General features: G+C 39.4%; 1 protein-coding gene across 1 annotated transcript in view; it reads right to left on the bottom strand.

Moving 5' to 3' along the window:
• Window positions 1-24,704, bottom strand: part of nfatc3a (nuclear factor of activated T cells 3a) — a 59,161-nt gene that overhangs the window by 17,776 nt on the left and 16,681 nt on the right. Inside the window, exons 2-6 of the mRNA XM_063477884.1 lie at window positions 23,409-24,591; window positions 17,210-17,372; window positions 4,875-5,074; window positions 4,186-4,358; window positions 3,605-3,745 (exon numbers count right to left, since the gene is read on the bottom strand). Coding sequence (XP_063333954.1) covers window positions 3,605-3,745; window positions 4,186-4,358; window positions 4,875-5,074; window positions 17,210-17,372; window positions 23,409-24,591 — 1,860 coding nt within the window. The remainder of the gene's footprint in view (window positions 1-3,604; window positions 3,746-4,185; window positions 4,359-4,874; window positions 5,075-17,209; window positions 17,373-23,408; window positions 24,592-24,704) is intronic.

Below are 24,704 nucleotides of genomic sequence, written 5' to 3' on the forward strand. Positions count from 1 at the left end.
ACACCTATGAGGGCAGCTGCTTGAAGGGAAGCAGCTGGGGTGAAAACACTGACAAGTTTGGACTCTGGCTGGAAGAAATCAGTCACTGCACCATTCAGAAGAATATGAACTGTGACAAATAAACTACCCAATTGCCTTTTAGCTTATGTTAATTTGCAGTTACTTTTTTCAGGACGTATGTCTGTGAAGGCTCTGAGAACCTTTTTTTCAGGGTGCCTACATGGTGCAAGTAAAATGTGCACCTGCATAGCCTCTTCCACACAAACCAAAGGATTCCCCCAAATACCACTTTCAGGCATCTGCAACAAGTCTGCAGAGAGGCCTAACCTACATGTAGATCCCAGCAAACTAAGCAGTCTTAGAGGCCTAAGAGGCAGTCTTAGAGTCATTGTAACATATTCTACCAAAATCAACTATGGGTTTTAGAAGGTATTCTGATCACACAGAACATTAGCCTTACTTGTAGTAAGCACAAAAGACAGATTCACTTGATTGCAAAAGAAGAGCTTAACCTGTTGATAAAAAAAGAATTTTTTTCCCCCTCAGTGAAGAAAATGACCTTGAATGCCTTTGAAGCCGACAGCAGTGCATTATAGCAGCACAGCATGTTGACATTCAACAGGCAGCAGCAAGGGCCCCACATGCTCTGTCAGACAACAAGCTTCGACAGGAGCCTCATACCACCACTGAGACAATGACTCGGATCATCGAGACACCCTGCACACTCCAGACAGAGGGAAAGAACATGCTCTTATTGTGCTGGGAGACCGAATAAAAATATAAAGGGTGATTGCTTTTTATATTGCAACTGTGGGCTTTTTCTTTTTAAGAAGCTACAGCTGAAACACTGGAGTAACCAGGCTGTATTTGAAAAATTCAAGGTAGCCTCTAAAGTCAAACCCCTTCTATAAACAGTCATGCTTGTAAAAACTGACTCATACCAGTTATGGACTTAGTTTAACATCAGTATTTGACGAAGAGTAGCAACAACAAATACATATGTGTAAATTGGTGTAATTGTGTTTCCATCTCCAATTATTGTATATTGCATTAAATGAACAAAAAACAAGATTCATACTAAAACTGTGCAAAACCTAACAAACCTAAACATCTATCTCCTTTAATAGGCTCTCACTCCAACTCAGATACAGATTGGATCTGTATCTGTATATAGTAAAGTTACTTAGTAGCATCTTGCAATGTAAGTAAGAGTGACAGTGGGCAAATCTCTACAGTTTTTCATAAATCTGTTGTCCCTCAATTATGAGAAGCCATGGAAAAATATCTGTCATTGCCTCTCTTTTTTCTTCCATTCCAATACTTACTCCAATCAGTGTCTTTCTGCACTAAAAGCAGGCGGATTAGTCATAATCAGGTAGATCGTTTACGCAAACCCAATCAACATTATTGCCCTCTCTCCTTTCATATTCTTCTTCCACAGTCCACTGCGTTCATGCACCAGCTTTTCTCCCTACCCAAGATGTGCCTCTTGAAGATTTCCACTTGCAACATTTCTATGCTATGCTTCACCTGGTACACCTTAAAGAGCTAAACACATTCCTCCAGGCTGCTTTTTTTTGTCCTTAATTTTTTTTTTCAGAATGCCTCTCACTCACTCACTCACTCACTCACTCACTCACTCACTCACAGAAACATCACTCAAACTTTCTGCCATGTGTGAACTTGATTCTGTAGCTCTTCATCACAAAAGTGCCTCAGGCAAGCAGAGACTGGCTCAACAAAACTCATGCATTTAAAATTTCCATCCCAAGTAACAGCTATTATATTTGTTGTTATAGAGTCGTGTACAAAAGAGAGAAAGGATAAGGAAGAGAAAGAGGCCCACTTAACAGAGACTGGATGAATACCATGGGGGTTTAACTGAGGCTACATCTACAACACGTTTTCATTGTAAAACAATGTTTTACAATGCAAAAGCTCTCTTTCTAAATGTAGGGCAAAGTGTGCGCATGAGTAAACAGGAATCAGAGGGTTGGTTTATGTAATAAATACTACAGTAGAAGAACAGCAATAACAAAAAGACCAGAGATTTCTTTGTTTGGACAGACAATGAGGTGGAAGTGTACTAATGGCATTAAAAAAAGAGGACTTACACACGCAGGGTGAAATCAAGAAATGTATGTGTGCCTAGCTATACTATTATGGCTATGTTAAGACTGATGAGACCTGTGCAACTGTCTGAACAAGTCTCAGTTTCTTGCTGCGCAGACTAAACCACAATCTTGGATTTTTCAAACTAAACCCAGACCAGAATCACTTTTGGTTAAAGTCATTTAGCGGGTCTTGAAATACCAGATTAGTGAGGGCTGAGGCAAAGGTAATAAAAGTTGAATGCTTTAAATCAAAATGATCTGGATGTAGCTATATCCTGAGTATTTTTTTTCCAGCCTAGATAGATATATAGATACTCTAATAAATACTTAAGATTCTCTTGTGGGATTGATAAACTAATACATTTTGGTTATAGGATTTTACATTCATCTTGTTCCCCACACTCATATAATCTTTACACGACACCAGTATTATTTAGTAGTGTAGCAAGTTTTTGTCACTTGCATACCAAACGCAAGCCCAGTTGATTGTCATTATTGTAGATGCAGAGATGTCCCCATCTCCACTGCTCTTTAGCTTTAGCAGTTCATGTTTGCTGGCAGATGCGGACTAAACTAACTGTGGCATGTATTGTACACTTGTGTCTGTAGGTGTTTTTCATGCCATCAACATTACAAAAATCACCTTGCTGCACAAAAATAATTTAAACATTTTAACCGTTTCAATTTGAGTAAATAACGGATGGGTGATTAACAAAACAAACAGTTTGAGGGTGGGGGGTGGGGTCCTACTGCAGTGATTTGATCTTTATTTAAAAATAAAAAAAGAATGATATCAATGCTATAATCTGCCACAATAACAGTTATTGTGGCAGATTATAGCATTGATATCATTCTTTTTTTATTTTTAAATAAAGATCAAATCAGTGACAATTGCAACATAAGCACGAATGATGATGTACTAATTGTTTAAGTCTTAATAAAAATTATGTTTAAAATGTTTTTTATGTTTAAAAAAATACTGTAAGCACAACTAACCAACTCACATAACCTGTTTGGAATTTAACAAATTAGCGTGTTGGAACAAGAAATTTAATGATAGCAGTGAATGTAGCTGAGAAGTGACGCAGAAACATTAACAACACTGTTAAAAGAAGTCAGGAATAATTTTACGCTTTTGTAATATATACTGATTTTCTCCAGATATTGTCTTTTTTTGAGAAAACAGAGGTCACGGTCTAGTAACAGCACAGAAAATATGTGTAATACAAATGCAGAAGAAGCACAAGACCTCTCGCAATAATGCATAAAACGTGGGTTTATATGATCTCACCGGGAAGAATATCCCACTGTAAATGATAGAAGAGTAGGTTTGGTCTGTGACTAAAACTATACAGATCGAAATGACACATTTAATGTTTTACTCATGGTGGCTTGTAAAAAGCATGAAATATTTTTACACACACATTTGGCACACATTAATTCTGCAGGGGTGGTTCAAGGCTAAGCTGCTGTGCGAACACAAAACTTACCAGGGCCTTTCTCCAGGAAGATGACCTTAGACTCTGGGAAAAAGTTGGCACCAGTGATGACCATCTCTTCTCCCCCGCTGACCAGACAGCTGGTCAGGCTGGATTTCTCCACCTGGGGTAGTTCCTGAGCTGACCGCTGGGCTGGAAGTGGGATAGAAAGGGTTGAGGAGAGAATGGTTATTTGTTGAGCTGTATTATAAGTGACCTTATGTTATATAAGGTATAACATAAAGATAGAACAGACTGTAGATTTAAAACCTCTCTGAAAGCCTACGTATAAAAGATAGAATTATGTATTATATATTTTTGTAGGTCTTTGTAGCTTTATAGATAACCAGGCTAGAAGGGAAGAGAAAAAACTGAGCACATTTACATTTTTAACAGTTATCAAACATTCTTATCTAAAGTGACTTTCAATGAGAGCAAACAGCAGATCAAATCTTAAATTGCTGCAAGCTTGCTAATAAACAAGTGTGTATGTGGGAAGGTTTGTGTGTTTCTATCTTTGTATCTTTCCTGTTCTGGCTTTCTGAATGAATATTTTTATGTGCGTAAGCTGAGTTTAGGAAGCAGACACTCACAACACTCCACGGGAATGGAGGCAGCCTGCAGCGACAGCACCTTCCCATTGGGTTGAGGGATGTGCACTCTGAACACCACGCGGACCCGTGTGTTCTTTCTTCCGATATCCGTCTCCCCCTTCCGCAGCTCAATGTCTGAGTTCCGCAACTTAAGTATGCCAGCACAGTCAATACTGCAGGGTAATGGGAAAATAGTTGGCCCAATACAGCACCACCGGGATAGCAAGCATCTAAGACATATTTAAGTAGTAAAGGCCTAGGAGTGATAAAAACCAACCACAAGCCCAGCAGGGGATTGGCAACAAGAAGCCGGGTTGTAATTGCTCAAACTGTTGAAATTAAAAATGCCTGTAAATATGATTTATTACAAGTGTAAATGAGAAAATCCCTTCCTATTAATTCCAATGTAAATGAAACCAGGTCTTATATAAATTAATCATTCTGCTGTTATAGGGATCCTAAATTTATTAATAAAATTAGGTTCTCTGCTCCATGGGAAACACTCAAATTTTCCTTCTGCCCCCGACCCTCCTGTTGGTTTAAATTAAGAAAATCTATAAAATCCCCTTTGGAAGATATTACAACTATGTATAATCATAAAAGAGGTTATTTTTCATTGGACATGACTTCCTTCAAGGTGGTAAACTCATAACTAAGTAATGCAACCCTGAAGTGGTCTTGACATTTACCTGGCTGACATGTTGTTTTCAGGGAGGAGAGGAATTTCGAGAACTTTGGTGCTTGAGACCATAATTTCTTGGCTGGCTGTGGCTACGGTTTTCCCGGTGATCCGGTGCACCTGGTAGAAGGCGTGCGGCCTCAAGTAACGGTCATCTGCTGTTCCAATGAACATCTGCAGGTTGATGGGCTTCTCATTGTAGCCAATTAGCTGACACAGACAGAGACAGAAACACAGAACAAAAACAGATGTTAGTCCTTGGGTTCCAGATGAGAGGTGCTAACAAAAGAATACTCTTCATTTCCACTGCCTTAAGAAGCAACCTTTTCTGGAATTAATCTTATTGACAGGTCCAGGATGTTGTGATATTTCTGGCAGAGCCACTGGAGATTTGTCTGACACTCTGGCCTCCCACCAGTCTGACACTGATGTTTTCAACTAATTGACTTCTAATTTTTTCCCTCTGCATGCCCGCTCATCATTGACAAGTAAACCTCATGTACTCAGCTGTTTCAAGACAAAAAAAGTTGTATTTCTACAGTAGTGACCACATTAATAATTAATGGTGTACAAATTACCGTAACTGCCAAGATGCTAAATCAAACGAGTTTTAAGAAAAAACATAACTAAAAAATCCAATCTGTGTGATACTAGTTGAGATTTCAAAAAAAGGTTAATACAAATCAATGGCTTTTTGAATATAAGTGGTTCATGAATACCAAACTGGTGAGGAGCAATGCTCTTTGGCTGTCCTTCGAGAGCTAGAGCTCTGGTTTGAACTCAAACAGGTGAGATGTCTGATGAAGTAAAAGTGTTGTAGGTTGGGTAGAGACAAGGGAAAGATGGAAAGGAGAGCAAAACCTTTCCTGCTCATAGGGACAGAAAAAAATACACAGACTGCACAATCCCACTACTGTTGTTATGTTGTACTTGGCAGACTCTGTGACGGCAGGATGGCACCCCCCTTTATAAGCACTCCCACCATACTGCCTCACAAGTCCACACCTCCAGCTCAGATGGAGGGCAGCCCATTGAGGTTAACAGAAAAGAACAAGGCCTTTCATTGCTGTTTCACCCCAGGAACTGCCAAGCCTCAACCCCACCACAGCTGGCTGTTGACCCCTTCCTCCCTGCAGGTTTGCGTCATACACCACTGTGTCAATGCCTGGTACAGAGTGTTTGGTGCATTGACAGAGAGAAAGTGGGTGTAGCTTGAGATCTGTCGTGTGCTCTTCCAAAAGTAGCTAAAATAAAATGACTGAAATTGGTCACCATCAGGAACAAATGTACCTAAATAACAACAGAGAGCAGGCACTGCTGCAGGATTGTCTCTGTGTTTTTAAAATGCTGACTTTATCTGAAGCCAATTTTAAAACTACATTAGTTCAAAGAAGTATTTCCAGCATTCTTAAAAGGTAAACTGGATCCAGTGGTGAGATCTATGTTATAGGAATTGCTGTCATTAGATGTATCTTCCTCTCTTTTGCTGTTAATTTCTGCTTCTGAGATTTTCCCCTTTGTGAAAGAAGTCAAGGTATGGGAGTACCTACATTAAATCAAGCAGTGGAAAAACTGAGAAACCCTGAGTGGCAGATACGAGCTATGCAGGCAGACTGCTTGAGGTCTTAATTTTCATTCATTTTTGTGAGCTAAATAAATAAGCTTTTATCTAGAAGGTGTCAATAAAAGGCGGTTTGTTCTTAAAAACAGCCAAACGCTGTTTGTAGCTACTAAACAAAATTAGATTGGTTATTATACATTTCTCTATAATTTCCAGTGTCTCAAGCTGAAACCACACCTTGCTGCAAAGCATTATGGCATGCATCAAGTGCAATGACAGAAAGAGGTAAAGTGGCCAAATGTGTATTTGGTTAAAAATGTGTTAAAAGTATTGTTTTATGTTACACAGAATTTAAGGTTTGCTGATGGGTACCAAAGAAATAAGTGGCTGCATTTCAAACTGTGGCCTTCAAAAAAAAAAAAAAAAGACACATACAAACAAAAAACCCCACAAAAAAACAGAATTTCCCCTAGGCTTAGCCTGAGTTTTCAGAGCAAAAGCTCCCCGCCCAATGGTATGTTGACACTTCTCCACCACATCCTGCAAATTTGTTTCATTAATGCTCAGTGATGGATTACTTCAGCTGAATGACTAAACAAAAAAGTGATTCACGTTGCTGTTGGGTGTGTGTTTTTGCCTGTTCTTAAAGTGTAGACTGTGATTGCAATAAATAAAATATAATCTCAGTGGCACTATTGACACGGTTGATGACCACAGAGGTTAGCTTCCTCCCTTAAAAAATTATAAATTCAAAGAGGGGACCATACATTTTTGCAATCAAACTTCATCATTTAAACTGACAGATACAGTCTTTTCTTTCTCACCATTATCCATGTGAATCTGAATTCAACACAGAACATCTGGCACAAGAGATGTATTCGGAAGGAAGCTGCACCAAGGGCCAACATGAGGCCCCTATAATAACCAGTAATGGGTTCATCTTTAAAAACCACATTAGATCTTAAAAGCCACATTGAAGAACAAACCTTCCAAGTAACGAGCTAACAGGTAATTATGCCCACCAGCTTGAATGGATCCACGACTATAAATGACACCATTATTCTGGAGTCATGAAATGTAGAGTCACAGGAATCAACAGTCTGTGGGCTGTGTTGCTTGTTTTATGATCATGCCTGCACAGTGTGGAAGTGATCATAGACAGTGCTTGCACATGTGTATGTGTCTTTGTACGTGTGTGTGTGTGTGTGTGTGTGTGTGTGTGCGTCTATAAATCAAGACATGTTTATTTGTAGCACCATGTGTGTTCCAGACAGGGTAAAAAGAGTTAAAAGTGTCTGGAAAAATGCATCTGTGAGAGGACAGACAAATGGGAAAAAAATGAAAACCACAAAAAGCACAGAAAATCCTCTTTCTTTTTTTTTTAAAGTACGGTACGGTATGTGGGTTGTTTTTTTTTTTTTTTTTTACTATTAGTGACAATAGTACCTGGAGCTGATTTGTTGAGGGTAAACACATTTAACACTCTGTTAAATAAAGTGGAAACCTAGTTTTTCTGCAACCATGAAACAGAAGGTCTCCTATTTTCCTTCCATTCATTTAACCCCTTCATCTCGACCTCTTTCACTCTCTTTGTGTACACATGAGGGATTCTATGTGGAGCAGGAGTGTTGACAAATATACACTTAGCAGGCCATGAGTTGTTTTTAAAATCAAATAATAAACTGGCAAAACCTGATAAGAGAGCCAGAAAGAAAAGGCTCACTTCAGCAGTCTCAGTTAATCAACCCCGCAGATGAAACAGAAACATACTACAACACGTGCCAAGCTAGTCTCTGTCATAGTTAGTAAACCACAATTGCTTTTAGTCTGGCATTTCCTTCACTTGGTTTACTTTGATTAATTTAGATAAGTGAAAAAACAGCAGTTTCACAAAACTGATCTACACGTGTAAGCACACAGAACGAGTATAGCACACAAGTAGTGAAAGCTGCACAAAGAAAAACATGTCACTGCATTTTTTTAACACCTTATTAACCTTTCAAATCACTGCATTTGTCTGTAGAGCACTACAACGAGGATCAGAAAAAGTAATCTAACTAGACTTCAGGTGACCTTTTTACACATTCAGTTCAGAAACTGGATAAAGCATCACCTGCTAACAACAGGACATGTAAACAAGCGCACATGCCATGGCTGTGATTGTGCCATGGTCTTGGCACAAGACTGCAGACTCCTCTTCTCGATAGTGGATGTACACGACACATACCCTTGACTTGTTTCACATTCCTGAGTGCCCCATCCTCCACCCCCTATATCTATGGCTGAGTGTGAAATACCACAGGAGGGTGGTCTCTACACTTTCAACTCCTCAGCTTTCTGCCTGTTCACTGAGCCCTGCTGGTCAGTCAGCATGCAACTCAGGCCTGATAGAGATCAGTTCTTATATTAAACCAAAGTGACATTAAAACCCATCACATGACCCCAGGCCAATGTTCACCGGAGCATGTAACTAACTTCTGACTTCTATCTTCTGACCATGGATAGAGTTTGGGATGAACTCCCTCCCCTAAAATAAAACTCCGGGATACAGTTACATACTCAGCTCATACTAAATAAAGTACCATTTATTTTTGGCCTTCATCTGTTCCACTGATCCAGTAATAAGGCTAGAAGCTGAGGGGGGAAAATAAATCATTGTATGCATATAGAAACATGGCAGATTAAAGGGAAAAAACTTCACCTGACGGGATACGACTGGATCTGGTGACTCTGTAATGTCATGGAGGTGTACTTTGCTCACAGAGTTTGAGTCTACTTGTGCCACTAAAGGAAAAGGTTACCTCAAATAAGAAATTCGGAGTAATTAACTTTATTTTTTGATGAAACTTTTTTTTTATCCTGGTGGAAGTGGTCTCTTCTGGGATGTCAATCATGCACAGAGTGTCACTGAATGGTTTCACAAGTTTAAAATTCTGGAAATCATGTGCTAGGACCATTTGCAGTGAGCACACACCAATCCAGCTGATTAGCTAAAGGCAGGCTAGGAAGGTCCCAGCGTGTTTGTAGTCCGCAGGTGCTCCACAGAGCCTAGCAATCCTTGTTCTATGTGTTGTAGCTGTGTATTGTCACCAGAGGGCAGCTTCAAAATTATGTGGAACAATGTGGCTTGTACTTATTTCGCTCTTCTTTTGGTTCGTAGTGCACTCCGCTGTCGTTTCCTTTCCTGCTGAGCCCAACTTTTCAAACAAATCAGCATTCTACATATGCATAGCACAGTCTCTGCATAGCTAAAGATTTACACAAATGGACACCAATAATGTAGTGATCCTTACCCACAATAAGTGTCACTGCAAATATAATTTTTTTCCTGAGTAAAGTTTTTCAACCTCGTGGGAGTGGTTCCTTATTCAGGGTGACATTAACTCCCATCTACAGGGCTGATAAAAAGTAGCAATGCGCTTAACTCTGAATTCTGAACATAGTGAGTGACTTTGTCGTGACAAACTATAAAAACAAACAATACTAGCACTCACTGACAAGTAGATTTCGTCACAAGTCAAGACTAAGGTGTCGGTAATCAGCACAATTTGCTAAAAACAATAGCGACAATATATGTAGAGAAAAGGTCCAAATGGTTATGGCAGATTTTGAAAAGCCAAGTTAGATAGCACTGGCTTTTGGGGTCAATGCCTAGGTGCACTGAAGCAGTTCTGATGTTCCAAAACTCCACTAAAGACACATTATATTTTATTTTATTCTACCGTTGATACATAAATAGGCACATTTTTCTTAAGAAACAAACACACAAACAAAAACAAAAAAACAAAAACAGTAAAGCTCCTCTTAAGAGCTGTTCTGGACATCAGGAGATCTGATAATGGAACATCAGGGAACAGCACCTGCTCTCAAAAGAAAAACACGGGCTCTCTTCACACACAGTGCTTCATCTACAACCTGGCATTCATTACATATGTCTATTACTTGTTTTGTCCTCTTCCTTTTTTTCCCCCTTCACTCTCTTCAAACCCGACATCTTCTTTCATCTCTTCCTTTTACGTTTGTCACCCTCTCCTCTCTGTCCTCTTATATCCTCTACCTCTGATCTAGCTCACTGCCGTAACTCGACACTGTCTAACAGCTAGTGCCTGAGTCTGCTAAGTTGTTTCGTTGTGTTGCTCCATTGTTACCATGGTGAGACTCTGTGTGTATGCAGGAGTGTGTGTGTGTGTTAAGAGTGAGCAGCTACGTGGACTCCACGTCGATGTAAACTACAGCCCTAGAGCGTATGCCGGTTGGTGTATGTGTGTCAGACAATGTGTGAATTTAAGTGTACTAACTCTGGTGTAAACTGCGATTCTTGCAAAGTTTTGTCGCGGGTGAGTGTGCATGTCTGTGTGTAACAGCCTGACCAGCATGTGTGTGCAACAGATGTAAAAACGGGAGAAATGGTGGTCAAGGTCACCAGAGGACCCGTTTTTACTGGCAGTGGTTTCCCTAGTGTGACATGGTGGCACCATGGCTTGGGATCTATGCACACACACGCGCACACATACACATACACACAGACACACACACACACACACACACACACACACACACACACAGACAGATCAGCTCACCCAGGCTTGCTGTTTGCCCAGCACACTAGGGAGGGCAGCAAGAGCCAGGGGGCCGGTTAACTGTTTGTTTAAACAAGGTCAATACATGCGCACACTCATGCGCGTTCACACTGTCACACACAGAGAGCGTTTACTGTATACTGCATGAGGGCTGTATATGGCCTTGCTAAGCTGGTCCAAGCGCAATTCTTCTTATTCCCCATTCTAACCTCCCCCCCTTTTACACTTCGTTATGCACATGCACACACCTCTCTCCTTCTCCTGCTCTCAGCAACTGTTTTCTTGCTGTGCTTTAAGCCTGATTACAACAAATGAGAGCCAAGCTTCTGACATGTTTACATCAAATACAACCCTGGGGCAAAACAACACTAGCTCCAGCCAATTCACACAGTGCAACCCGCATGGCTCTGCATTATTGTTTGTGTGTCTCTTCACTGTACCCCAGTCTATTCAGAATCAAAGGGAGAGACATAGCAGCACACAAAAAAAAAAAAAACCACCAACAAAATTACAAAAATACATGAAAGAAACTGAGGCTGAAAAAATAAGAGGAGGGGTTAGAGACGCCGTAGAGACAGACAGTAATGAGGTTATGGACAAGCGTTCAAGCACTAGGATCAAAATCATTTAATGCATCCAAGCTGGTAGAAATATATGGTTGTCTCAAACAACTTCTGTTGTATTCTGTTTCAAATGCTTGTCACCAGACACCGTAGCTTCATTTTGATTTTTTAACTATAGTAGCAGATTAAAGATGGACATAATATATTTTGATATTTGATATTTTTCCATGCACGCCGTAAAAATACAGGATAGTCCTGTTGTGTTTATGCACTTTTTTTTTTTTGGGGGGGGGGGGGGGGGGCAGCACATGTGAAATTGATTGTTACTTCACTTGCTCCACATCTGTTGTGTCAGCCTCCATCTATCTGTAGCCTAGTCAGTAATACCACAGGGGTCCTTATATTTGTGTGGGTGTTGTAGCACTCAAATAAGCTGGTTAAATACGCACAAGGATACCTCAGCCTTCAGCCAGCCAGAGAGGCTTTGGACTTATATGTCTCCTAGCAACAGGTGTACTGATTAAGGTCTGCAGCTAGCCCCAGAGGAATGACTAAAACAGCCAGTCACAGGTGTAGCCACATCCTACAATGTAAAGTTATATTAAGACAGTCAGATGGTCACTATTGTATCTTGTTGAGAGCCGTTTCGGGATATCTTTTTAATACAACATTGCTACTTCAGTTCAGAACCATATTAGTCAAAATAATATAAAGCTTAATTATTTTTAAAGGGTTGGCTTTGTTCTAGGACCTCCAGGTTGTTCCACATGTGGAACAGTTTAAGACAGGACCTCCCATTAGAATACAGAACAAAACAGGCATCACTGACAACAAATGCAATATTCATAAGTGAGACAAAACATTAAATGGAAGAACATGGGGTGGAGGTAGGACATGGAGTGGCTTTCACGGGAAGCTGCAGGCTGGAGCAGCTCAAATACTAACAGAAGAGAATAGGTGATATGGACTGATGGAGATCAGTTGCTCCTACCTTAGATTTTGGGATTGTGGGCAGAGTGTGATTTTGTGGCCTAATAGACTAATTGGTTTTACCAACATGGACAAATCTAATTTATGTGTGGAAATCCCCATAAAAAGCCCATTCTATGCCAGAAAATCCACAGATGTCTGAGGAACGCATGTTGAATTTAAGCTTATATCCTGTCTACTAGGACAAAAGGATTATATTTCCATTTTGTTACTGTCACCCATTAGAAAGTTTACATATTTTGCTGGAAACTAGATTGAGGTGGTAGGATTTACCAAATTCCTGCTTTATGGATTAAAAGCTTGAATTGCTACTACAAAGCTATAGTTGGTCAACTATATAATTAGCCATAAGTATCAGTCTTTGCATAAGAATAGGTAACATTCCTCAGATTCGATGGAGCTATAAATCATGCCTGTCATAATAAATCAATGTAAAAACTCATTCTTGCTTTGTCTGGCTACCATGCATGCAGACAGAAAACCAGAGCTTCAAGACCCTTTTTTTCCCTCAAAAGATCAGTGATAAACAGCAGATCAAACCCATAACCCTAAATTTTACATATATTAACAAACCAAGATCATGTCAACCAATCATGGTCTCATGTTTTATTTAGTAAGCAAGAGTGAGATGAATTACATATAATGCTCCCTCACACTTAAGTGAGGCAACAGGGTCTCCCCAGTGGTTATTCTGACCCGTTTCTTCTGTGGTTATGGTTCTTAAGAGGTGCTATATCCTGTGTGTGGGGCTCAATACTCCAGGTTTGAAATAACTGACCTAAAACCACTTCTTATCTTGCCCATTCATTCATTCATTCATTTCCAATGACTAAATGACTAAATAGAAACACGCTAACATATCACTTTAAAATGAAGTTGTTAGATAGGGTTTTTGTAAAACCTATTTCAAACTTGCAAACACAGCAGTAACACAAAAATAAATATGAGAGTAGCCTTCATAACTCAGTTGGGACTCCTATCGAAAGATAAACAACCAACTAAGTGAATAACTGGCAGAACACAAAAAGCTGGTAGATGCCTAAATGACATAACAGAGAGATTTGCAAGAGTGTGCCCCCTATGTACTGAAGGCTGTTCTCACACCTGGGTTTGAGTCCACTGTTTTCTTCATTTTATCCACCCTCTTTCTCTCTCTCTCTCCATTCATACTGATCATTATACAATAAAGCCAATAACCCCAAAAGCCAAAAAGCAAAAAGAAATCAAAAAACATTACAACTGCTAAAAGAGAGGTCAGAAAAATAGGCCTTTCTCTCAGACATCTGTAAGTATACAGACCCAGAAGAACTGAAGACACTGATATAAGAACACACAAAGACAAAGAAGGTATATGATAACCTACTCTGCTGCTCCTAATACTGCAACAGAGTAAGGCAAACATATTTAATCCTTTAAACTACACCAGCTCCACATTGTTTTTTCTGTTGACACAGCAGTTCTGTGGTGCACTGATTTGTGCAACAGCGCAATCACAAAGGGAAGTCATTAACATGGCCAGATGGCAGCTATGGCGTCATCTGGTGACATCACACTACAAGACTCTAAAAGAGTAAAAGGACTCACAAAGTGCAGATGATATATAATCTACAGAAAGGAAAACTGTAGGGGTTTCATAGTATTTATCTTTGAAGAAGAGTTTGCACTGACTATAGAGCAGGAAATGGCGAAGAAAAGAAGACGGGTTTTTAATGTCTGCAGGATTTGAAATACATAAAAAAACCCGCAAACTCTATGTATAAATCTAAATCTATTCAAACTCTTTGGCAGAGAAGATGCAGTCAAACATGGCGGACCCTGTGACATTCTGCCTTCAGGGAACAACTTCACACAAATAGTGCACCTGGAAAATATGCTATATACAAATGTTCTGATTCCTTATGTTCAATATATACTGAATCTGTTGTATGGAATTTCCTCCAATAAGAATGCATGTTTTCTGTATTTGCCATTTATGCTTTTATTTAACTTATGTATGCCCTTATATCCAGCATCTTATTGTGTGTTCTCAAAACAATAACACAAAGCACAAAGTGTGTGTGTTTGTGGTTTTGGTTTTCGAAGTAAATGTGTTTCTGTAAAAACAACAATGACATGACAGTGTAAGAAATGACCTTTCAAATAAGGTGTTTTTTTGCACAGTGAATTCAAAGACGCTAAAGAGACTAAACAGTAGAGGAGTGCATGTTTGGTAAACAAAGACTGACTGTTAGACCTGCTAGACAAGTGCTGATGCTTTCTGTCCTCATAGTAGTGCAAGACAATGGTTAATTGCTTGTCAAGTGTATTTAATGTCTACACTCACATACGGGTTCTGTACGTGAAATGATTGTTATTAATATTAAAAGAAGTGACTTGTTCACAGTTCAATACAAGTAATGAATGTTGAGGCATGAAAACCATTAACTTTAAAAACTGCTAATGCATTAAACATTTTAAAGGAATATGTGTATTTGTTGAATAGAGATCTCTGTAAGAACTTCTTTAGTTTCATGTCACAATTAATGTATAATCAAACAGGTAAACGAATAAATGACTCACTCGCACAATCGATTCACCCACACATTTTCTCTCTGTGCATGCAGCTCCACACCATTGCTGTTATCTGTGCCTTTCCCTCACTGTCTCTGCTTACTCTCTCTGTGACAGTGCATTATTGTTTGTAAATCTGATCATGAAAGTGTGTTCTAGCAGAAACACATTTGATTTTCATTTTCATCACTGGTAGTGGCAGCTTACTGCTACTGAATACAAACAGTAACGGCATGCTGAGAAAGATTTAGCAGCAATCTGTGAAGATCAAAGAATTATTCTGAAGGAGATTTATCGTATGGCAATTTATCAAGTAAGTACAGTAAGTACAAACCAGATTCCTGCTGGGTTTGGAAATGACTTTTAAATTGCCTTCTCTGACCTGAGATATATATATATTCTCTAGTCACTAACTACTGCAAGGCAAGTACTGTAAGTTATCAATTCCCTTTAGGAATGAGAAATGAGGGCAAGCGTGGCAAATGCTTGGTTGAAAAAATTTGATAGCTAAATTATGCATCGTCACATATGGCTGTACTGAATCTCAGTCTAACTGAGGTAGAAATGGTTAATGATTGGCCTGAAGGGAGCCTGCATGAGTGAATGTATAAGGACATAGACTGTTTCTAAAGCAACAAATGGCAGTGGTCTGCATGCCCTTGTTTTGTGAAGTGTATTTTTGTTTGGGCACACTGCTTATTCGTGGCGACCGAGGTTCAGGGGGTTGGGAAGCTCATCTGTAACCGAAAGGTTGCCGGTTCGATCCCCCACCTCTTTCTGTCCTGGTCGTTGTGTCCTTGGGCAAGACACTTTACCCTACCGCCTACTGGTGTTGGCCAGAGGGGTCGATGGCGCGATATGGCAGCCTCGCTTCTGTCAGTCTGCCCCAGGGCAGCTGTGGCTACAACTGTGGTTTGCCTAGACCAATGTGAGAGTGAATGAATAGTGGAATTGTAAAGCGCTTTGGATGCCTAGAAAAGCGCTATATAAATGCAATCCATTATTATTCAGTACCACAGTCCAAAAAGAAAATGATGTACGTGGCACTGAAGCACAAGCTAGTAAAGGCAATCCCATCAGGATGACTGGACTACCAACCAATCTATCAGTCTGAACTCAGTCATTGTTAGGTTACGCAACAATGATTATGGCCAAGCATTAGACCCTTTATTAATCACATACAAAGAAAGCTTGTCACTGGGACCTTAAAATATTAATGAGAATCTTCCTCTCTCTCTGACTAAAAAGCACACCATAGCTCTGTGCTGGCTCACCGACTCTCTCACAGGTGCTATCAAATGACAGACCAGCTGACCAGGCTACAGTGACAGCTCTTGTCTTCCTGCTTCAACAAACTGATTGACAGTCTTCTCGCGGGACAGTCCGTGTGACAATCTACTCATCCAAACATGTAAACTGACACCCTGAATCCAGTGTTTGTTCCCTACAACCAGCAGATGTTTGAGGTGCAAGCCTGAACACTTACGTTTTTTTATAGTCAAATAACATACAACGATTCTAGTACATCATAGGCAGGTGCTGAGATGAATGAATGATCCCATTTTTCACCAACCCCCTGATGTGTCAGGTTTATATTATTAGAGAGTATTTGAATTTTTAGCCAGAGTGTTCATCCTTGTACAAGCTATGTGGAAAAAATATATTTCAATAATCAGCAGAGGAAAATTCCCACCAACTGCTGAATTTAGAAAGTTGGGTTCCTTTTTTTTTTCCATTTCATGTTTATTTTCAATCATGAAGGCTCCACGAGTTGACATCTAGACTGTGGTTGGTACAGTGGGAACTTGATAATGTAAAGTATAAGTTTAGGAATGCATGGCAAGCATTGTGTTAACAATAAATCAGTCCTGAGCTACGGGAATTTAATCCTCAGTATGGCAAAGGCATTATTTCTTGTATTTTGCTCAACTTATGCTCTGTAAAAGTCATTTTGGCTTTTTTGCCACAAGATTTCAGTACAAAAAAAAAAAAGAAAACTGAAAAAAACAACAAAACAAAAAAACAACACACACACCACTAAGCTTGTTAGTAGTAAATATCTTTATAACATTTCTTAACATTGAGTAACAGGAAGAGTTACCTTTACAACTGGATGGCCACCGGATGCTGCTTTGACGGCCCCTCGGCTGCCTTCAGTCTCATAGTGTGCTCTGTGGTGGGCTTTGGGTTGTACCTCTATCTTCAGTTCATACTGGCCAAACTGGCTTGGCAGCGGCCAATCTAGAGGAGGCAGTGAAGAGGTCCTGAGGAGGGAAGGGAATACCACAAGCATGCACATGCACACCCACACAGAGAGACAGAGACATGAAAGCTTTGGTAAGAGTTGTGTTGTTCAAAATATCCAAAAGCTTAAGCCTTAAGAGGGCACAGTCTTATTATGTTATTTAAATGTAGATAAATCATTTTAACAGTCATAAAAGGTCAAGCAGCACAATCTAAAGGTAATGACTAATGACAGCAATCTGTCTTAAAGATGTCTTTAAACATTCAAAGGCTGAAAAAGTGGTAATCCCCTTTCATGGGCTGAAATGGTGCAACAGGTACAAAATGGGGGTATAAAATGCAGTGTGCTTAGCCCCATCAGACAGTGAATCACTGGAATACCCACATGTATGAATCCTGTTCTTAAACGTAACACTTGTTATAGGTCAAGTTAAGCCTTAAACGGTGAATCATTTCCTAAGAGGGACTTTTTTTGTCTGAGTCTTTACTCGTTTACTGTGTGGGTCAGTGAATAGGTGGTAGGACAAGAGTGTGTGTCAGACGGTGCATATTAATCTGTGTGTGGGTCTGTGTGCATACTGTAGAAGTATATATTTTATGTGCTGCAAACTGCATGGGCTAGCATTGTGTGTGCTTTTCCTTGGGGCCTCTTTTTGTTATCTGTGTAGGCCACAATCATATTTGAACAGCTGCACTCGAAAACAAAACACTCAATGGCCTTCTCCACAGAGAAACTAGGTCTCTCCACTTGAGTGCATTAAAGCAGTTTATCCCCAAAACATTTTGTAAACACTGTGAGCCATTAATATCAACAAAGCCATGGCCTATTCATTAATTTTATTTTATTTGTCTATTACTGCACGTATTGTTTTTGATTATTATTTATTTCAATATTTTTAAGAACATTAAATAAAAATAATGACTTGAGAGTAGAGTGCCACGTTCCCAAACACATTTTGACATATGGACAATATAATGAAAGAAAAAACTGCTTTCCAGTCTAATTATAGGTGAAGAATACTTTATTAGATCTCTCTAATAAAGAACATAAATTATCACAAGTTTTAATTCACTGACATTAGTGATTAGTTTAATTAGTTTACGTACATTCTTTTGTTTTTTATAAATCTTGTTTGTTTCTTTAAACCCGATCATTTTTGTCTTGAATTGGTGCAAGCCACATTTCAATCCACTGCCACACCTTGAACTGTTTGCGTGTCATGCTATTTTTTCCTTTCACTAGTACAACACACGTATTCAGATGCATGTGAATACATGCAGCTGTGCATTAAAGGACTGAATCAGTTATTGTCTCAGTACTTTAGACAATTACAGGTGTAAGTAAGTTTTATATATGATCTGTGCCTGAGTACTCACCACTGTAAGCTCTTTGTGCAGTATCCTATTTTAGTTTTTTTTTTTGTCTGCTACTAACACGGTGCAGCCTTCGAGCATCAAAATTTACTCTAAACTGTATGACAGAATTTTGACAGCCCAAATAATTTTAGAGGAAAGTTTGTAAAGTTTTAGCTAGTATAGCCGACTCACTTTTCCATTTTCAGAGGCCTCTCACGAGCAGTCTGATCAAACTGAATTAAGGACATGTGAGTCAGGCTTTCAGTGGAGCCGTTTCACTTCTTAAACTACCAAAAAACATAAACCCACAAGGAAGACTTATTTTTAGAGTGAAAAGGCAAGTCTCGGATATTATATAAATGTTTTTTCCAGCTAACCGAAGCTTTTGATTTCACACCAACTAGCTATACTATACAGGTTCTCCTACCACTTTAAAATGTAACTTCTTACACAAAGATGTGCCAATCATATGTATGGTGCAATGTTGCACATGGAAATACTCTGACACTTTCAGCAATGCTTGATTTTGTTTACTTATTTTTCTTTCTCCTTCCTTCCTGTCTTACTATAGGTTATTTTGTCTTGGTGCCATTATAAATTAAAAAAATAAACAAATAAATTGTAGCACTATGTCAATTTCAAAATCATCAGTTTGCCAATCTCAGTACTTTAACTTTTCAAACTAGAATTTGACTGAGAGCATGGAACAATACCGAAGCTCCCACACAATGTAACAGAGGCATCCCAACCCTTATGTTTTCCTCCTAGTAGCCATGACATAACTACCGACGTAGTGTGGGTTTGCATGGCTGCTATGGTGACAGGAGCAGAGGAGGACAGAGGAAATATGAGCTTGTGACGAGGCACGGCAGTGGCCTCTGTTCTGACATAGCATAACCTTTCTCAAATGTCTAAGCCATAGTGTAGGTGCTCCTCATCCAATAACATTCCCACAACCTAGTCTTCGCTATAGCCTCCATGGTCCCACTTTCATCCATTCCATATAATGAGATATTCTTGCCATCCACACAAGCTGCAAAAATTGCAAGGTCTAATAACATTTTATGTGCAAGTTCTTACTTTAATTCAGCACATCTTAATGGGCTTGTCCACGATTTAGAAGCAAGTATAAAATGCATGATCTTCAAACAATAATGCCATTTCTGCTGATCCCTTCATTTAAAATATTTTTTTTTTATGTGAGAGTTCTATTACTTTTTTTCATATTTGTCCTTTCTGTTACTTTCACTTTTTGTTAAAAAAAATCTAATCTAAGCTAGTGTTGTTGCTGTTTACTGGGAGGAGCTGCACACAAAACATTTATCACTAAGTAAAACGGACCTTTTGCTTAAAATAAAGCTTACGTTACGAATGACATCAATTTGTCACTGCAGACAGCTCAGGAAGTAGAGCATGACAAAATTCTTTGTAAGAGCAAGTGTCAACTCCCCGCTAATTTTTCATTCCATGTGGGACATCTGTTCAAAACACTGCTACTGACCGAGATGTTTATGTATGCAGGCAACTTAACATGAGTATTGCAAAATGCTAACAGTGAGAAGTTTCATCTGAAGTTTCTGCGTATGCCAATATGAGCATCTACTAGCTTAAATAAGAAAGGCATGGATAAAAAAAATGCTTGAAGTTAATTAATTTAAACAATCAAATCACTGTTTCTGATTAGAGTTTTTACTTCTGATTTATATATATATATATATATATATATATATATATATATATATATATATATATATATATATATATATATATATATATATATATATATATATATATATATATATATATATATATATATATACATACATACATACATACATACATACATACATATATATATATCTCCAAACTAAAATCTTAACTTTGATTAGGCAAAAATTTCAAGTCTTAAGGCAGAACACAAAAGAACTGGGAAAATGCTTTTCTCACCTCCAAAGAAATAAAAAAACAAAACAAACAAACAAACAAAAAAAACTACCTCTATACCACTACCTCTATGGATGGACTTTATACTGACAATGTTTTATATTGCTAATGAGTTTTCATTTTATTGCCCAGTTCTAATTGAAATGTTTCTTTCAACTTTTAAATTTACCATAAAGTCTTTAATCATGAAGGCTAATGACATGTGTGACTAGCAACCAGCCATTTGCTGACAACTGCTGCTGCCCTCGCTACTCGGTGCCAGAAATCCCACTTGGTTAAATGTACATTCTTATTTTATTAACTTACAACTGCAGTGACCTGTACAAAGATATTATAGTGCTACTGGCTATTACCCGGGGCTGCAATTCTGACAGACGGCTATGTCTCAGTCTATCCTCCTGCAAATTCAAGTTGTAAACAAGCGAGTGGGAAAGTAAACCGAATATAAACCGAAGTGATATTCTGCACCAGTTTGTATACACTAGCGTGAATGAAATCAAGGGTACTGCTGCTAAGACTGCTAAGGTTAGCCAAACTCTACGAACTAATCTGATACTGTGTGTATTTGCGAGATTATACACGGCGCAAAGTGCAGCACATTTTAGTGACATTTAAAACCTTGATCCTTGATAAAGACAGAGTCTGTGACAGGACAATTAACTAACAAAACAAATGTAAATTTTGACAAAAAATCAACAGGAAAACTTGATTAACTAAAGTTAATTTTTTGCTTCAAGGCATTTTTAAAAGTCTTTTTTTCTAGATATTCTCCCAAGTAAGAGTTGTGTGTGCATTTATACACGTAACACAGAGATAACCAATAATTATATATAATAAATTATCCCAAGCATGTGCCAATCAGGATCTAAAAGCAAATCGCTCCGTTTACTTCACTTCAGACTTTTGTTTAGTAACTGTCTGATCTGTTTACCAAAGTTTACAAAAATGTGTATGGAAACATTTTCATCACTACTTAAATAATTAGCAAATCAATTACCAAACTATATCCCCACCAGTTAATAAGAATCTGACATGTTAACTGATATGCTGTAAAATTTCACTGCGTACCTAATTACCGTGGCTAATTTCATCAACATCGTGGCAATGTCTCAATGGAGCCATGGAGAACATTTACTTACCTGTGTCTGCATTAATTTGTCCCTTTCACAGATTGATATAGCCTTTAATGTCACAAATCCCATGTCTGAAAAGACCTTTAGAAGGTCAAAGTGCAAAAATCTAATTGTGACTCATCATAAATCTGACCCTATTATTGTCTGGATAGTGTTATGGCTAAGTGAGCAAGCATTTGTGTTATGTCTATGGATGTGTCTGTGTGTGTATTTGTGTGTACCCCTCATGCCATATGTGCCCTGTGCTGATTTACAGTGCTAGGGGCCAGTATACATAAACAAGGCCATGTCTTCATCTGCTACACACATTGGAGAACAGGCAGGACACTCCGCCTCATATTTCTGTGTATGTTGGTAGGTTTTTAAATACATGCTGCGTTTCCTTACACGCACACAGTGCTAATATATAACTCAAAGTTCCCTCATTATGGCCCATGCTGCTCTACAGAGTGCCATCCTATTATTCATATACCATGCACCATGATTCAAATTTGCTGCACTGTAGAGTTTACAGTTCTCACCTAGATCAAAAAAGGTTTTGAAATTTTATGACAGCTCACAACACTCATAAAAGCATTCACCACTCAGGTCTGTGGATTAACCTTGGCCTACTAAGTGTTTTTGAGACTGACAACGTGCTGTTTTACAAAGTGGTGATCAAATTAATAATTCACAAAATGGTGATGAAGGGACTGCTATCGCCGCATCACATGGCAATTTTGGATGCCATCCACAAAGAATCTCTTGTTCAAATACTAATGACATATGTACAATTGAGTACCTTGGTCAAATTTTTGTAAAAGCCACAAAAGAAATCTCAGCAGATCACATTTTTATATTACTTTTAACACCAAAACAAGTCCATACTGCATTCAATTGCATGGACAGATATGCAAGAAAGGTATACGCATGCCTCTCATGTATATCTGTCAGTTGCTGTTCTTGCTAGAAAATGTATTTTATTTAAGCATATCCTATTCTAGTTTGCTGTGGCCTTAATTTATAACTAATATTTGCTATTCCAAATCCTACACCACAGAGAGAGAGGCAAAGAGACTCTGCTAATAGCAATAATAACACAAAGTCCTAAATGTTCAAAAGTATTTCTACAATACACTGAGGATGAAATTGCTTGTTCCCATAAGTCCAACAACTCCTCTGGACACAGAAAATACTGAGAATGTGTAGAGTGACTCTGTCAGAGTTAGGCCAAGTCTAACTGTTTAAAAAAAAAAATCACTCTTGTTCATAAAATGTCAAAAAATGTTAAGAAAGGTAATAAGGTTTCTTAAGTGTCATTAGTATCCAGTCCATGGGAGCAGTATTCCTTACATGTATAGACACTACCCAAAAGTTAGTGTTCTGCCAGGAAAAACCCTGGTGTCTCATGTCTGAAAGGGTCTTTTCTTTTAAACAAATAGTAAGTAAAACATAAGGATATTATAAAAGAAACTTCTTTTAACAAGATGGAGAATTACCCCTTGCTCTCAACTGATTTTTTTCCCCAGACAGTTTATCTCCCACTGACTCTTCCACAGCATTTGAATACATTTGAATTTAAATTGTTATGCGACAATCCTTCACTTCTTTCTGCTTTCACTCCTTTAACATTAACATATTTACCTGAATATAGGTGTATGACCAGGCTTGGGTTTATTCCATGAGAAGTGCGAGGGCACCGAGAGGAACTGTTCAGCAGGCCCATCCTTCTTCAAGCTGTGCAAGGCCTCGTCTGAAGGGGAGTCTAGATTAGGAGACATATTTCCCTGGTCATCTAGTCCCAGTTCCCCTTTCCCGGTCTGCATAGTTGTTCTGTCCTGTGAGGTCTTTCTGGTCTTGGAAGGGATGTCTGCCTCTGATGGGCAGCACTGAAATGGTGACATGCCTACAGAAGGACTGCCAACCCAAGTGTCCTCTGTCACGCTGCCCCTAGGTGAAGGTCCCGGCGTGGGTGTGGGTGAGTGATGGGGAGATAAAGAGCCAGGATAGCAAATATCAGCGCTAGAGTGACGCCTCTTCCCACAGGGTGAGGTGGGACGTGAGGAAGGCCTGGAAGGTGGACGTGGGCTGAGCCAATTCTCATCAGTGACACTGGTGCGCGGCGAGTGGCAGGGCGACTGTCTAGGAGACAAGCTGATGGAGTGGGACTGGTGTACAAATGTGGGCTGGTGGTGCTGCCAGTGGGGCTGCTCCTCCATAACTCCACCTCCACCAGTTTGAGGAGAGGGACAGCCCGGGGAAGTGAGAGGGGAGCCCAGGTTAAAGCGGGCTGCTGCTTCATTCAGCTCTGAGTCAACATCATCATAGACATGTGAAAATGATTCACAAGAGGACGCATCAGAGAACCAGCTCCTAGATGAGAGGCTGCTGCATGGACTAGGGCTGAGAGAAGAATCCCGGTAGGAGTGATCCAGTGGCAAATACAGGTGGTCCCTGGACAAGGGCCTGTCACTATGGTAGTCCCCGTCAGGGCCATTGGCCCTTAGATCCTCCTGGTTAGCATCCATCTCCTGCGGGCAGCTTGGGGAGATGGATGTGATCTGGATACTTGGGCACTCAAAGGCCTTTGGTGCCTCCACAGGAGCAGAAGGCAGCATGGGGGAGGTACCATACTTAGAGTCTTGTGTATCATAGCTCGGGGGCTCAGATCCTGGTTTTTGTGTCTGAAGGCGTGAAGTGTTGATGATCGGGGAGTGAGATGGCATGCCATGGCGAGGCAAGCTCATAGACTGGTGGTTACTGACCACAGACTGAGGCTGGCCCACATTCAGGATATAAAATGATGTGTTGTCATCAGGCTCCAGATCTATGAGAAGAAAGGAAGAGAAGATTAGGATATAGCAATGTGTCTATTGGGTTTTCCCCGACATGTTCCTAAGTACAACTTAACCAGGTCGACCAAACTGACCAATCTCAGGC

Source organism: Pelmatolapia mariae, linkage group LG1 (assembly GCF_036321145.2).
Source record: "Pelmatolapia mariae isolate MD_Pm_ZW linkage group LG1, Pm_UMD_F_2, whole genome shotgun sequence".
Taxonomy (NCBI): Eukaryota; Metazoa; Chordata; class Actinopteri; order Cichliformes; family Cichlidae; genus Pelmatolapia; species Pelmatolapia mariae.